At 42.9% G+C, this 17,318-nt stretch overlaps 1 protein-coding gene across 1 annotated transcript in view; it reads left to right on the top strand.

The window, feature by feature from the left end:
* The window catches only part of LOC124742251 (acid sphingomyelinase-like phosphodiesterase 3a), a 1,292,708-nt gene that overhangs the window by 1,114,173 nt on the left and 161,217 nt on the right, over positions 1 to 17,318 (top strand). Inside the window, exon 5 of the mRNA XM_047248799.1 lies at positions 11,073 to 11,232. Coding sequence (XP_047104755.1) covers positions 11,073 to 11,232 — 160 coding nt within the window. The remainder of the gene's footprint in view (positions 1 to 11,072; positions 11,233 to 17,318) is intronic.

The following is a 17,318-nucleotide window of genomic DNA, read 5'->3' as shown; positions in this document are numbered from 1 at the left end:
ACTAGGGCGCTGAACACTGTGCCATCTTGCTCTCTGATTTCCTTCTAAATACTGTACATCCTTTATTTAGACTGTACTAAATACTAAGCCATGAACGGCCCTCTAGAGGAAACCATGAGGCATTAGCTAGATACCATCTTTTGTGTCATTTCAACAGCTATCGTTACATCACACAAATATTTGTATTGAACTAACACCAAAACCAAACACCACCAAAATCTGCTGCCAATGGTTTTCTTCTCGAAGTTTGACTCAATTTTCAGCTATTGTCAACAGTCTGAAATAGGGAGTTTGAAAAGCTACTTGAGGGAAGCTTTTTATTAGGTTTGTAGTTTGTTGTCATTGAGCCAATTCACCGTAGAGTTGGTTGTCTGGACCATGCGCCTGCCTTATTTTTCTTTTTTGTGTTTACAGAATAGCAACGGCCGAATAGTCCACAGAAGTAACTATTCAACTTTTCCTACAAACTGAAGTTACAGATCTGTGACGTCCTTCTGATTACGCGTATAAAGACCGACACAAATGGAAAGATTTGTTGAAAGAATCTTGAGGAAATATTGGTGTACTACTTGTAAAATTAAAAAAAAGTGAACTAGTATGAAAATGCAGTACAGTCTTGAGCATTCCAAAATGTTAAAACGGAGAAGCCAATCCGGCACGAGTGATATCTACACTCCAATACATTAAGTTTTTACAAGAGGTGAACAAGTCAGGCAGAATAGCATTTATAATTCTAGCCTTCCTGACACAAGGTGGAATATCACGACAAAAGTCACAAGGCAGCGTCGTATAAATAATATTGGCTAAAAATCTGTTTTCCTACTTATAGAAGAGATTAACATGGTTTGCATACATAACACGTACTTGGGCTGCTTCCTGTGCAAAGGAAAACCGGTAAACGCGTCGTATCCAATGCTGCCTATGGGAAGAAGATTAAGTAAAATCTGATACACTTAAAAGGACTAGAGCTCTAAGAACTTTTTTCAGAAGTTCAAAGCAATTAGCAAATTCGTGCCTTATCTTCTTAATAAATAAAGCTGTAAGGCTTTTGATCGGGTGATTGTAATTACGTCTATTTTTCCCTAGATATTTAATGATTTCTCTTGCCATTTGACTTCACCAACATCCGATAAAAAGTAGCTTGCAGATTCATTCCTCATATTAATAACTGAAACTGTAAGTGTTTTCTTCGGAAGTTTTTAATTACCGCTGTCTTTTCCCTCGAAAATTTATTTATACATACCTGTATTTCTCTTGCCATTTCGTTTCACCAACATCCGACAAAAAGTAGCTTGCAAAGTCATGCATTACATTTTTTGCGGTTCTTCCGTCGTAGCGTCCCTTTCTCTGAAAATATTTATTTTGTGGAGACTTCTTCCAACTACCATCTGCAACCGTGCCTGTCCTCCACATCAAAACTTCCAAGTGGTGAGTTAACTATGCCACTTTCCTCATTCCTTCTAAGAAAATTATGTTAAGACATAGCTGCGATTGTCATTAACGAGTGTTTTTTAGGACTTAGCTACGTAGTTGTTAGAAAAAAAAATGCGCCGACTTTCTGTGTTTAGGAATGTTTGAAAGTGTTGTCAACATTTTGCAAACAGTTGGCAACTGTTATTGAAATATCTTGTACGTGTGTTTCGGTGTGACTTATAATACAAAATTTGCAAGATTTCCAAACTTCTAATAGTTGTGTTTTTGTTTGTTGGCATTGGTCTTCAGTGTGCCTATGTGGGACATGTCGATTTGGGGATGGCTGTAGATTTTAAGAAAATGATAAAATGTGCTTGTAAATATATGTAAAATGCAAGTCATTCGCGCCTATATTATTTAATGTAACAGTAAAGCATCTTCTGAGAAAACTATAAGCGGAGACGTTTCCCTGTATATCCGTGTCGAATGCTTTATAATATTAGCGGACCTATACTTACATTCCAGACATTGTAGTTCATATTGACGCACATATTGCATATCGTTAGAATGGTGCAAGGATTACCGACGATCTGCTGTCGCCATCAATCAGTGACCGTCACTGACGAACTATGACGTAGTTAAATAGATTGAACACAGCAAGGAGAGTCAGTAGTTAAGACGAGATCGACGCAGTTGATAATCTTCGAATTCATTCACAAAACCTAAAATTTCATTGACAGGACCTTATACCAGAACCTTCATTCATTAAAAAACAAATTTAATTTAGTAAAAGTATAATGAACATTAGGTGTATCTTTTTACCAATAATTTTGATTTCAAATTGGCTGCCAACCCTCTACGAGAAATAGTTTGAGGTTTGACTTTGTCATTAAATAAAGTGTTTCAGGAACATATCCAACCTGTACAAGGGTTACTGAGATTCCTTCCAAAAAATCGCACAAGAACCCTAAAAGCCACACCTAGCTGATGCCATTGACAGCCCAACAACGTAACAAAATATCGTAGCACCGTCCGCACAAAAAAAGAAAAAAAGCTGACATTCGGTGCAGTGGCTGATGGGACGGACCGTAAAAGCATTTCCCAATTTCGATCGCTCCCACAGCCACTGTGCCGAATGTCAACTTGATTGACGCAGACAGTGTAATTATATCGGAGAACTGATTTATGTTGAATTACCCAGTGGTAATGTACCATAGGCCTTCTGGTTCGATGTAATGGAGAGTTATGTATGTTTAAAGGTATAGACAATGCACTTATAACGAAAAGGAGTAGATGAGGAAAGAGTTTAATAGTAATCCATTAAGGAAAGAAGGAGTTGGTTACTGGGAGTTCGCTCAAAACAAAGAAATGTAAAGTAAATTATCATGATAATACAGTTTCCAGAAAGGAAACTTCTCTTTTGTGTTAATTATAGCCTCCTTTATTTGATTTTGAATTAATAATTTGTGCACTATTAACAATTACTGAAAAGTAAATAACATCTGTTGTTTGTTATAAAACATACTGAAACCAACGTGCAACAGCTTTCACTATGAGTAAGACATAGATTACGTTTTACTTTCCGTTTTTCCAACGTATAAACAATTTGTAACTTATTTACTACAAGCTTTCTTTCTCTCCCTGGCGTTTACAGTGTCTAATACACGTTCCGCTTTTATTAGCTTGTGGCAATTATTTAACGTTGTTTCCGCACGATCTTTCGTACCCCACATACTTCAAGGTACTCTAAGGAAGGAAAACCGTGTGCATCATTTGTCCTACAATCGACGTAACTTTGTTTCATGTGTGATGGTGTTTTAAGTGTTCATGTGTCATATCAGGCAGAATTGGGAGTCTAATCTAGCATTTGGATAAACGAGCGCGTAAAAACCGCCTAAAATCATCCTTAAGCTTGCTGGTGTACCAGTCGACAGTCTTCCTCGCAGTTTCTGTCCGGGTTTGTGTCACCTCCATATGTCGCGAGCTAGTGTGCTGCACTTTAAGCTATACGAGCCCGTGAATTTATTTATTTACCAAAATGAAACATTCACTTAGTTGCGTAAAATAGATTTCATCAATATAGTTACTCAATACTACTGTTTAATATGTACACTGCCGAAAAAATTCAATATACCTGCAAAGACGAGGTGAATTTTGATCCGATGATGGCAAACGCCACGTGGAGGATAGTGGATGTACTGATAATGGTTTCAACACCGTCCACCAACAGATAGCTTAGCAATATAGCTGCCTCTTAATAGCGAATGCCCATAGCCAGACGGCTCAGTATGCTGCAAACGTCTGAAGCAAGCAGGCAACCACTAAATGGAGACATTCACGTTCTTCCTACAGCCAACTGAGTGAATTTGAAAGGAGTCAAATCGTAGCCTTCGGAGTGGCAGGATGGTCCTTTCGGAGAACTACTGCACGAGTGGGACGTGCTGAGAAAGTTTTGCAATGATTCTGATATCAGTGGTCACTTTAAATTTCTCACACCCATAGACGAGATGCAGGACGTCCCCGCAGCTCAGACGCCCGTCACGGTCATCGTATTGTAGTACTACCACATCATAGGTAAGAGGGCTTGCGAGCTCGGACATGTTAACACGAACTGTTGCGAACGGGTTATTAGCAGTGGGACTACGAGAACGCTCCTCTAGCCTGTCTCCCACTTATGCTGCAGTGTCTAAATCTATGGCTCGATTGGTGCCGTCAGAGGATCAGTGGGAAGAAGGTATGGTGCGCCGTGTTCTTCAGCGATGAAAGCAGATTCTGCCTGCACGCAACTGATGGTCCTTTGTGTGTATGACGTCGAGCCGATGGGTGCTGTCTCGTAGAGTGCATTCGTCCAAGACACACAGGTCCCACCACCGGCCTTATGGTCTGGGGTGCGATAAGCAACAACTCTCATTCACCTTTGGCGTTTCTGGTGGGGACACTAACCAGCACTCGGTTCGTGCAGAATGTGCAGAATGTTGTTAGACCCGTCCTTTTGCCGGTCTTGTAAGAGGAAACTGATATGTTGGACCAACAGGATATGCTCTCCCACACATGGCCCGTGAATGTCAACTTGTTCTGCTAGATATGCAGCACCTTCCCTGGCTAGCACTTGTCTCCAATCAAACATGTGTGAGTGAGGTATGGTGACCCGAGAAGACACTCGGGGTACTCGTCAACCCTCTTACAGAAATGAGTGAAGAGGTTGAGCAGGCGTGGCATAACTTGTCCCAGACCAGTATTCGCCATCTGAAGGGCAGAGTCAGCGCCTGTACTGCCACCAATGAACGTTAGACCACGTCTTAATAAGGGCGCTTCAGCATGGGTTGACACCTGGTACCTCAGAATCAGTCCCATTATTGATCTGTAAATACAAAAGATTCATGTACTCCTTAAGCACTGTTGAAACAATAAATCGCATATCAGTTGGAGAGAGATGTAATAATTATTATCCGGTATTGTATATACACTGCGCAATACAATTACAAGCTCACTTTTCGAAACTCCGTAATTATATCCCATTGCGACGCAGCAGTTCTGTAATGGTCCAAAATATCTGCGCCCTTCGACGTCACCTTCAGCCTCGGCGACGCTTCAAACATTACGGTGTCGACAGATGCGGAAAAAAGCCAGAGCTCAGAGATCCACGGGTGTAAGGCCGGTTAATTATGCCACCATATTGATGGCACCATATTTCACCATAATTCTGGCCAATGCCACCTTGGATGTGTCATATGACGGGGGAGGGGGGGCTGACGAAACTCCCATCGCGTGACTATTGCCCACATTTCTTTGACACCCCTGAAATGGAGGTTAGAACTGCCACGCGCAGGTTTGAAATCACGCAGTTTCTGCATGGGTTGCAGAGAAAAACATTTCAGACACACGGCCGCTCAGTATCGACAAGAAAAGGCCTCAGGGGTTGGCTTGAAGGTCGTCAGTGAAACCACCCCTTTCAAATGGATCAAATGGCTCTGAGTACTATGGGACTTAACTGCTGTGGTCATCAGTCCCCTAGAACTCAGAACTAATTAAACCTAAACTAACGACACCACACACATCCGTGCCCGAAGCAGGATTCGAACCAGCGACCGTAGCGGTCGCGCAGGTCCACACTGTAGCGCCTAGAGCCGCTCGGCCACTCCGGCCGGCCCACCCCTTTCTTTGGGGCGTTGATTCCCACACATTTCGCAGGTGAAAACGACAGTTCACAGTGAGATGAGCCTCAGGACGACATTCTTGACAATTTTTGACGTTGTCGACACCTCCTGGATGCTTCCATTCTTCTCTATGTGTACCGTGGGCCAGCAGCCCCACTGAACGTGGTAGCACAACTTTGGAGTACAGAGCGACCGAAACTTTTGCTCTGGTATGAGAGATGGACTCTTTAGGGACCATTGAAAACTATTCGAGGAAATCTGAACATGATGTGAAGCAGGAAATGGTGTTTTCGCTCTTTCAGTCCCATTGTGGCGCGATCACGGAGGGGTGTTACAGCGACACATGCGTGAATACAGAGCTTAAGTGTCCCTCTAAGACTCCCCCAGAACCCACCCCAATTGGGCAACACTGATTCCTCACTGCCACTAGCAGGTTTTAGTGGTAGCCGGGACTCCGAGTTGTATCGGTACATACGTTTTCAACGTGCTCAGCGATGATGAACGGTTGGAACAGGGATGTCACCCAACTGGTTGGTCTCAGAGGGACCCATTGCCACTTAATTCACTCATGTGTCACTGCCACATCACCCTGCGATCACGTCACAGGAGGGGGCGCTAAAGGAAGGATGAAGAAGCATAAAAATGTATTTCTGCTTCGGTTCACGCTCAAGATTCCTGGAATGGTTACAAAGGTCCCATGTGTTGTCATTCTAAATGTCATAACAAAAACTTATGTCACGCTACATTCTAAGGTCTGACATCACGTTCAATGCGACCGCAGCAATGAGATGTCCTTGAAAAGGGATGATGGGGTGTGGGGGTGGGTGCGGGAGGAACGTCACTAGTGGCAAAATGCGTGAAAAATGTGGTGCCGCTGCTCGTCGCATTGCGAACTGTCGTTTTCAACAACGAAATGTGTGGGAACTAACATCCCAAATAAAGGGGTGGTTTCATTCATGCACCTCATTCTACCCCCTGAGGGCTTATCATGCCTATCCTGGGTGACTGTGTGTCTCACATGTTTCCTCAGCCACCCACAATAAAACCACGTGATTTAAACCCCAAAGTAAAGGGGTGAAATGTGGATAAGAGGAGGCACGTGAACTTCCCATCCTGTGACACGTTCACGGTGTGGTTGAGCGAAATTGTGATGAACTTTGTTGCCATTGTGACATCATTAACAGACCTTACACCTCGCATGTAGATCTGAGTTTGAAGCCTCGCCCTGACTGACGGTAACGTCTCAGAAAGCCTCGCTTTTGTACCATTAGGGAGGAAGGCTGTGGAGACCTTTAAACAAAATTTCAAACTTATGTGTCGCGCAAATACATGGTTTCGAAAAGTGGTCCTGGGATTGTGTCGCACAGTGTACATGCAGAGTCTGTCATCTGCAGTAGTTAGACTGTAGAGGTGGCGTCCAAGTGGAGGTCAGAAAGCAGGAACACAGTTCAGAGCTTACGTATTCAAATGTGGAACACCCAGGAAAACCGTCTGTAACGGAATGGAAAGTGAGGAAACGGAGTGACAATAGTCATTGGGATGAATACATGAATACAGTTTGTAGGAAATAGGCTAAAATTCTTCCCGAGTGAAAAGTCTAGAAATTCATCCAGTAAAAATCATATAGCAAATCCGTCAAAGAAAGGTAACGGTATCGCCTTACAAAGTCTCATTTAGCTGCAGAAAATCTCCACAAGAAGGTTAAATAGAATCCCAGAGGCAAGAAGAGACGTACGTAAGATCAGGACAAAGATTAGTACATGTCAGATTTAAAGACACTGTAAGTGAAATAAAATTTCCTATTCCATTTCCTGGAATTTTTTCTAGCCTCATTTATCTTTTCTCTTTAGCTTTTCTTTTTAACTTTCTACCTGTGTCATAAATAATGTCATGAACTTCGTTATTTTAAAACTTTTAGCTAAATCAGTGTCATTATTAAAATGTGTTTCTAGGTTACAGTTTTACTATGTTGTTTTTAAAATAATGTCAGCCTTTTAACAAATGGAGTAAATGCGCGAGGGAAAAAATTCATTTTTCTACTGTTAATAATAATGAGAAAAGGTATACTGAAAATGGTCAAATTAGCATGGCGGATGTAGAATGTACCTTGTCGCCTTAAACCTGAAGAGAAAAATATTGCAGGGAGGTAGTTTTACGCGATAGTGGTAGGGGGGGGGGGGGAGGCACGTCTGTGGAAGTTGTGCCAGATCTGTGCGGATCCGATCAAGACTGTCACCATGACTGCCGTTACTACTCAGCTACCGCTGACGATGCTCTACTCTTCTTCTACAAGGTTTAGCGTAATACCTGTGTGTGATCGACTATACTGAGTTGCAAATAACTTCTAATTACGTTGACGACCAAGTATATGGATAATTCAGCGCATCTAAATGACAATAGGTCACCGTCACAAACTTCTGGTTCTTGGCATAAAAAAGCGTTAATAATCTACTGACTGAACAAGGTTGTCAGCTGTTGGGAGGGCTGAAAACATACAAAAATGAAAACCATTAGAAAAATCGCCAAGTAAAAATCAAATAGCATGTAATCATGGTGTGTCCTGGATGAACCTGTTTAGGATTACGTAAATGTAATCGGTATTTGTCTGGGAATTTTATGATGAATTTTTTTCGACGTTTTGATTGATAGTATTTTGAACGTCGTCTCTTAAGCCAAACAAATTATCAGGATCAAGGAATTTTGACCTCGTTCTTCGTAAAATTAGTCAGCTGCATCAGAAGGATTTCCTAAAAAGTATTAAAATTAAGATGAGAATTCCCGAGTTCGAGTCTCGGTCCGGCACACAGTTTTAATCTGCCAGGAAGTTTCATTTCAGCACACACTTCGCTGTAGAGTGAAAATTTCGTTCTAGAAACATCCTCCAGGCTGTGGCTTAGCCATGTGTCCGCAACGTCCTTTATTCCGCTAGTGCTAGTTCTGCAAGGTCTGCAGGAGAGCTTCAGTGAAGTTTGGAACGTAGGAGACGAGGTACTGGCAGAATTGAAGCTGTGAATACGAACTGTGAGTCATGTTTGGGTAGCTGAGTTGGTAAAGCAGTTGCTCGCGGAAGGCAAGGGTCCAGAGTTCGAGTCTCGCTCCAGCACATGGTTTTAATCTACCACGAAGTTTCAAGAAGAGCAGTGTTCTCGTATAAGCATTTGCGGGATGTATTGATGGTAGGTCCTCCGTCACAAATCATTTTACGCCACTGCTGAATGAAACTGGTTTGACTGTGAAGAGAGCAACACGTGACGCCGTCATTGGCTACCGTACTATTGTGAAATGATTTTTCAGAAAACCGAAAAAAATTATTTGTATGTTCATCCTTGTAACAGATAGTCTGCAGTACCTCAACGGTTTATTTACTAGTAAAATGAAATTCCCCAGCCGTCGTGTTGATGTTACATTGCAACCAATTTTGATTTCTCAGTACACCATGTTCAGGCTATAACTGAAGCTGAGGGGGAGAACTGCAGCCGTATGTAGGATCGCATCAATGGCTAACATTTGTGAACTGGCTTCCATAGATAAACATAAAAGCAACGTTGTGGTTCCTGCCATCAACTGGCTATACTGATTGTTGTAGCCACAACATCGCTTTTTACAACAACAAAAAAAGTGGTTCAAATGGCTCTGAGCACTATGGGACTTAACTACTGAGGTCATCAGTCCCCTAGAACTTAGAACTGCTTAAACCTAACTAACCTAAGGAAATCACACACATCCATGCCCGTAGCGGTCGCGCGGTTCCAGACTGTAGCGCCTAGAACCGCTCGGCCATTCCGGCCGGCATCGCTTTTACAGTATTCTACGTAAACGAGTTCGTAGATGTTGGCCACTGACGAAATCGTGTTATTGATTGCAGTTTGCCCCCTCAGCGTCAGTTAAGGCCTGAAGATGGCGTATCAGGTTACGGAAATTGATTGCAATATAATAAAATAACATCAAAGCGACAGCTGTACATGTCCCAGTTTGCTACGTAAAGAAATTCAGGTTGTGTGCAAAGGGTGTTAGTGGCACCAAAGTTAGGTGTCCAGTCATACGGGGGGAGTGAGTCAAGAACTGAAATGAGGGTGTCAAAATATTTAAATTCGTTTCCAAATTTTCCTTTACAAAGGAAAACCCAGGAGAAATGCTCCGATTTAATCCTCTATTAGCGAAAATACGAATGAAGTGAGTCTTCGTATCAGTCGTGTAGAGGAGGAGCTGAAATCGTTAATATTGAAGAATGGTCCAGGGCCTGATGGAATCCCAACAAGCTTCTATACTGAGGTAGCCCCTCTTCTAAGTACAATGTACCGCAGAAACCTCAGATAGGAAAGCGTGCCCAGTATTTGGAAGAAAGCGTAGGTCACACAGGTCTACAAAAGGATAGTAGAGGTGAACGACAAATATGCCGTCCAATATTCTTAACATCGATTTGTCTTGGAATCTTAGAACATATCCAGAGCTCAAAAAAATAAGGCGGTAATCTCGAACATAATGACATTCTCCATGACGCCCAGCATTAATTCAGAAATAAACTTACACTTATCTAGGATCAAGGCAGTAAGGTAGATGCAGCATTTCTTGATTTAGAAAAGCATTTGACTCAACACCACGTCTATGCTTATTGCCAAAGTACGATCGCGGAAGGTATCATGCGAAATATGTGACTGGAATGAGGATTTTTTGGTAGGGAGCATGTTATCTTGGATACAGATTCATCATGAGACGTATAAGTAACTTCGCGTGTGTTCCAATGAAATGTGCTGGTATCCTTGCTGTACATAATGCATATCAATGACGTTGCTGACAGTATTAATGGTAATCTCAGACTTATATAAAATGAAGTACTGTCGGAAAAGATGCTGCATAACTATTCAGTCATATCTTGATAGGATTTCAAAGTGCTGTAAAGATTGTCAGCTTGCTTTATGATTTAAGAAATGTAAAATTGTACACTTCACAAAACGAAAAACGCAGTGTCCTATGACTGTGATATGAATGAGACCCAGTTGGAATCTGCCGACTCATACAAAAACCTATGTGTAACATTAGGGTATATGAAATGGAATGATCACATGGGTTCAGATGGTGAACTTCAATTCATTCGTTGTAGTCTCGACGCGGCTGGAAGACCGAGAACGTTTTATTCAGTGTTTCCGCCTGATAACAGTCCATCATCTCTAGTAATAACACAATATGGACCGACATATTAAAAAGTTGAGATGACTGTCTTTGCCTTATCATCACGTTTATGGTGCATTATCATCTTTGGGAATCAGTTGTGTTCTTGAAAATGGGCTTATAACCCGAAACATAGGTTCTGCAGTAACAATAATAAAATAGTTAAATGGACGTGTTAATTTTACCTACTAACTGTAAGTACCCTCTGAAATCCTAAAAACCAACTATTAGGTCACTGTGTGTGTTCGTTAACAGTACTAAGCCCTCGGCGCATGCTGACGGCGGCAGATGAGGCGGTGTAGCTGAGAGGTGTGCGTGCGCTGTGTGTTGCAGACTGCCGGCCGCCGGACGGCGGCCACGTGGGGTCGTCGTCGCGGTCCCCGGGCCGCTTCGGCGACTACGACTGCGACCCGCCGTGGGTGCTGGTGGAGTCCGCGGTGCGCTTCATGCGCACCAGGCAGGGCGACAACATCGAGTTCATCCTGTGGACCGGGTGAGTAGCAGCCACAGAGAACCCCAAGACGGCGCCGTCAGCGGCGTCTGTCGTCACACTGCTTCCTGCAAATCCACAGCTTTCATAAACGATAACCCTTTGATGTATGACACAAATAGTCTCGTCCGCAAAAGACATTGATTTTGTGGTAACCGGTTTCGGTAAGTTCTTGACCATCTTCAGGTTTCATACCATAATGGTAGGTACCATCGTGGTATGAGCTCTGAAGATAGTCGAAAACTGACAGAAACCGGCTCCCACAAAATGTTTTTAGCGGTAGAGACTGTTAGAGCTAATTTTGAAAGCACTTTTGCCAGAACACTGTTCTCAAAAAGAAATGTTCTGAAAGATTACTGATAACCCTTTCGGTAGGCGGGAAAGGAAAGAATGCTACTGCGGCGACAACATAGTGGGTTGTAACCTTGATTTGTGATCAAATGATAATCTCCTGATTTTGTCTGAAAAACGAGGGTAAATGAACGCTTAGCTTCCGTTACCGCCAGAGTGTAGGTCAAGGTTCATTTGTTAAATTCTTGTACGTGATGTACGTTGAAGATGGAAATATGACTTGGGTCTCACCTCGCTTTATTTCCGTGATAGAAAACAGTTTGTAAAAACTATCTGAAGTAATCACGGCTAACACGAATATACAGATGATCCTGGAACTATATTCGAAGTTCTCTTTACATTGCTGTACTTTATTTACGAAAGTTCTTAACATACCTTACTTCCTGGACAAAGTGGACCCACAATGCTGATACAAAATATTATAAACACACACAACGCGTCATTTCGGCAATTAGCACAAGAAGAAATATAAATTCCCTTGTAAATACCGACTGAGAGCTTTCTTGGATTTTGTTTCCAACATCAGAGACGCAAGTCTTTATGTGGAACGTTGCATTTTGTTTTGCTACGTACATGCGTGAATATCTGTTTCGTTCATTTGCGTGTTTGTCGATGCCCAAAAATTTATACAAACAAGTCTCTCCCACATCGTAGTGTATGAAAACTACGAATAATACCGCACACAGTCTGTCTGTCTGTCTGTCTCTCTCTCTCTCTCTCTATCTCTCTCTCTCTCTCTCTCTCTCTCTCTCTCTCTCTCTTAGCTGATTTTGTTAAAAGGGCATGAAACCTCCTTTGATTTTACGCGAATGTATAGTAAAGATTTTAACATCGGTGTGTTGTTGGAGTATGTGCAGTCTCAAAATCGCTTACAGAATATCAGCACCTTTCATTACTTGGAATCATTTACTGTTAACTTTTGCGTTGTTCACATCCTCATTTTCATATGTTCTGTATTCAGAAACTATCTCCCCTATACTCTGTTTCTTTCCGTATTTTCTTCTACCTACCATAAGTCTCTGTTCTTCTGATGTTACACCGACATTAATGTATCTATGCAAAACACTCATACAACAGAAAATATAGGCCCCTATGTATACAATACTTGCATATAACGTAGTTAACATTGATTAAAGAGAAAGACAAAAAATACATGTAAATAAATAAACACGCTAAGAATATTCCTTCACACTACCAGTAAACCATTTTAAACTTTTCCTTGCACAACATGTTCAAATTTCCGTCTGTGTTCCATTCAACGAAGAGGAACTTATTTGGCATGAGCTTGCTTGCTCCGAAACTTGCCGCCAGTACGTGGTTCTATCTGTCAGAACTTTTTTTCCTCTAAAGGACCGTGTACTTCTGAAGAAGATCGTTTTTCTGGTGTTGAAACCACGGTCAACGGTAGTTAGTAAACCTTTCCACCTGCTGTTGGTTTGCTAAGTTTCCCAGATCATTCATTTACAGACACCGTTAGTGAACAGCGGCTATGTTCAAAATTTTACAATTGTGTCCAGAGCGCGAGCTCTGCGAGCAGATGGATCCTCTTTTTTTTTTTTTTTTTTTCTTTGGTGAAAACATAATAACGGAGTAAGAAACACCTAATTGAAAGTCATATCCCTGGTGATTGACAAAACACTCTTTAAAATGGGACGTATACTTGGACCAGCATGTGGTATATGTAAAAAAAAAACTTGAGAGCACTTTCTGTGACAGTGTTAAATGCGTCGCTCACTCGAAATGAACGAATTTGTGATTAGCAAGTGACCAATTCATTTCTAGCGACTCATTTAGCGTTGAAGTAGGAAGTACTCTCAAGTTTACATCACTGTCGCAGGCTTCCTGCGCGACTTTATATCGCATCTCAGGGTATGTGATGTATGTGACATGTGTTCTCATTACATGGTAAGAGAAAAAGAAAATTAAGGCGAAAATACAACGATAAATAACGATTATTACGGCTGCAATTTGCATGAAAATGCTATGAGGCGACACGGCCATCTGAATGCACTTTAGTTATGTGTTGACCAGACTTTTATTTTTCTTCAACCTTAAACGTTTCGACTTTGCTCCATTTTCAGAGACTACTAAAAACATTGTAAATAACTGCCACATTGACCGATGAAGTTATTTTATACGTTGTAACGATGAAAATTGTGACTCTAATCAGAAACAAATCGCAGCGTGTACCAGGAACACAGCGCCGCCCTGCGGTCTAGTCTACTTGGCTTCCAGAACTTTCACTTGGTAGCAGTTTGCACGTGTCTTGTGCTCGAGAATGTTGATGTGATACAGTGTATCTAATGTTTTTATGTGAGTGACTTAGCAGTGATAAGCTAGGAAGCCGTTGTAACATATCTCTTGTCAGTGGTGAAATGTATCGTATTCTCATGTCGTCTGGTACCAGTTTTATGTTGTATTGTGCCTTTTGAAAAGACGGAAAGTAGAAACGCGTAAGGTTGATGAAAGATAAAAGTGTTGTCAAGACATAAGCAATTAAAAGACTGTTACGGCAGTATATGAAACTTAATGAAACTTCATTTTTTTCTTTTTTTATGACTCATTATTCTACTGAGTGTGCATCATGAAAAAAGAAGAAACGTGATTTACACTTATAAAAACTAGAACCAGTGCGATATGCGTACGTAAGAGGACACATCGCGGAACGTTACTTCGGCCATCGACTGTGCTCTTCCTCCGGCAGCAGAATCTGTACGCCGCTGGTCATTTTCGTAACGAAGCCGACGCGGCTCCCACAGAGAGGCATAGCGCTTCACTGCGAGCATACGGAGCGTTTCCGATGGGTGAGAACTCTCGGGGTGCAGGTCAGTAAGGAGCAAGTGCTTTCCGGGCGTACTGGAAGCAAATTTCACTGGACGCTGTTTTTTATACACCCGTCGTCCTCAGGAGCGTTAATAACAAAAAATTGAAGACAAAGGAAACAAGATATTCGTGAAATGGCATAAAAGTACATATCGGGGCAGTATGCTAAGTAAAAATAAATTAACATCTACCAAATGGCAACGATTTACAGCAAAGCCTAGTCGGCAAATCTTAGGTTGAATTTAGGGAAGGCGAGCTACAAGGAAAGTTATGCACATATTGTCATGTGTCTGACAACATATAATAAGGTTTCATTTTAAAATAAATGAAAATATAGGTCAAAATTACAATGGTGTAACACAATTCAATACTCACATTTCCGAAACAGCGTAATTATCTCACAATACGACTCTTAAGTTCGCAAATTGGCTCAAAAATCTCTACAACTTTTCTCTCTGGAGCTGCAAAAGTGTTGCCCCCTGCAACATCACCTTCGGGCTTGGGGACCCTACAAACAGCAAGGTGTCGATGCATATGATGAAAAGGTCAGATCACAGAAGTTAGAGATGTAAGGTGGGTTATTGATGTCGCACTGTCACCTAATTTCGGCATAATTTTCCCCAACGCTACCGTGGAGGCTCTGCACAATGGTAATGTCACCACATCCCCTGTTATCAAGATGTGTCTCCTTCTTTGACGTCTCTGCGCTAGAGATCATACCCGCGACTCTTAACGTTGAAATCACGAGGTTTCCTTATGGGCGGCCGAGGGAAAAGTTACACATACACATACCATCGCTCGGGAACGACACAAGAAGCTCTCAGAAAGTGCCTTGAAGGGAGCCAATGAAATTACGGCTTTCCTTGGGGCGTTGACTGCCACACATTTCGTAGTTGGAAACGACAGTTCGCAATACAGTCAGCAATAGGACCACTTTCTTGACAAATTTTGCCACTGTTGAGGTTAAAAACGTATCTGTACAGAGCCAACACGTCATGGAGTCCAAGGCACCTGCAGGTTGCCTACGCTTGCCTGAGGCGATAGAGAGATATTACAGGGCTGCCTGCCCATAGACGCCTAGCATGTCATCACGAGTTGGCTCCATATAGGTACATTTTTGATGTGCTCAGCAAACATGGGCGGGTGGAACCGCGTGTGGTGTCGAACTGTTTGGTCTTAGATTGTTTGCCATTTCATTCACAAATTTGTAAACCTTGCAACGCCCCCCTTGCCCCCCCCCCTCCTCCCCTCCCACCTATGACCACTGACTCTGACACAGGAGGGTGCGAAAAAGAAAGGATGAAAAGCATAGCAGCGCTTTTCTGCTTTGTGTCACCTTCAAATTTCGTCCCTAATGGCCCTGCGCTGCACGAAACAGCAAAAATTTTTGTCACGCTACACTTCAAAGTGTTGAGATTACGTTCAGTGGGGTCGCAGCAACGGGATGTCCTCAAAATGGGACTGAATCGGCTGGATGGTGTCAGCAAGGGCAAAATTTGTCCAGAGCGTGGCCCTATTACTCACTGCACTGCGAATTGCCGTTCCAACTGCGAAACGTACAGCAAACAACGCTCCAAGCAAAGGAGAGATTTCATTGTCACCCTCCATGCGGCCGAGGCCTTTTCGTGTCGATCTTGAGCAAGGCTGTGTTTGGTACGTTCGCCACGGCTTCCCATTAGGAAACAGCATGAGTTCAACGCTAGGCGCCGTGAGTCTGACCTGTATCAGAGAGGCGTTAAAACAAGGTGTGAAACGTGGGTAAGAGGCGGTGTGACAAATCCTCCATTGCGTCCGAGGTGGCTTGTTGCAGAAATGAGATTACAATGTGCCGTAAATAACCCACCTTACACTTCATTTGATCTTTTGAGATGATATCTCTTTTTCGCGCTTGTCGCCACGTTGCTGTTCGAAGAGTCATCGAGCCCTAGAGTGATGTCGAAGGGCGCCTCATTTGCACTGTTACCGAGGAAGGTTGTAGCCACCTTTGCCGCACATTTTAAACTTGTACTAACAATGGGAGAAAATTACGAGGTCTCGAAACTGTTATCCTTTGCTTGTATTGCGCTGTGTACAACTGTTAATAATTTAAAATTTATGCACATAACTTATAGCAGAAAGAACTTGAAACGTTTGAAATGTACAAGCTTACAGAAGATGAAATTCACGGTACACAGTTTTTGTTATTAAGTGTCTCCGCAGTCACTGGAACGTCCCTCAGTTGACCGGAGCTGTGCCTGTGTTTCATTCGCTATAACCGGCGCTCGCAGAGACCGCGCTCGGCAAGTGAAACGTAACTCGGCAGGCGCGGCAGTTTACGCGTCGCCATTATGGCCGCTCCGTGTCTGGGAGCGTGATAGGAAACGCTGCAAGAGCGATGGCCGTATTGCGTGGCTGCTTGCCGAGCGCGCCCGCGCCCGCGGCCGCGGTTGCGTGCGCTCTGCAGAGCGGCCGGCCGCCTCCGCCTCGCCTTGGCGTGGCGGAGTCAGCGGAACGCCAGACCTCGTCAGCGCGCTTTTGTCAGCCCGCCTTTGCCGGTGCAGGCCTTCCTCTCCTCCCTACAAATTAATTTAAACGTGTAGTGGCCGTGACAATACTTCCAGGCATTTAGAATGTCACTGCACAGAAGTCAGACGACACAAAGCAAAAGTTATTAACTCAACCCCTTTATACAACGTGTTTCATTAATACGCTGTGTGTTTCAAAATGAGTATCGGAGTTTTACAGCTTTGTAGCATTTATTACCGCGCGGGGTAGCGGCGTGGTCTAAGGTGGTCTTGTCATGGTTCGCGCTGCTGTCCCCGTCGGAGGTTCGAATCCTCCCTCGAAGATGGATGGTTGTTGTCCTTAGCGTAAGTAAGTTTAAGTTAGATTAAGTAGTGTGTAGGACTAGGAACCGATGACCTCAGCAGTTTGGT

This window comes from Schistocerca piceifrons, chromosome 1 (genome assembly GCF_021461385.2).
Source record: "Schistocerca piceifrons isolate TAMUIC-IGC-003096 chromosome 1, iqSchPice1.1, whole genome shotgun sequence".
Taxonomy (NCBI): Eukaryota; Metazoa; Arthropoda; class Insecta; order Orthoptera; family Acrididae; genus Schistocerca; species Schistocerca piceifrons.
Note: the sequence above shows the minus strand (reverse complement) of the source record. Positions and strands in the feature narration are given on the sequence as shown.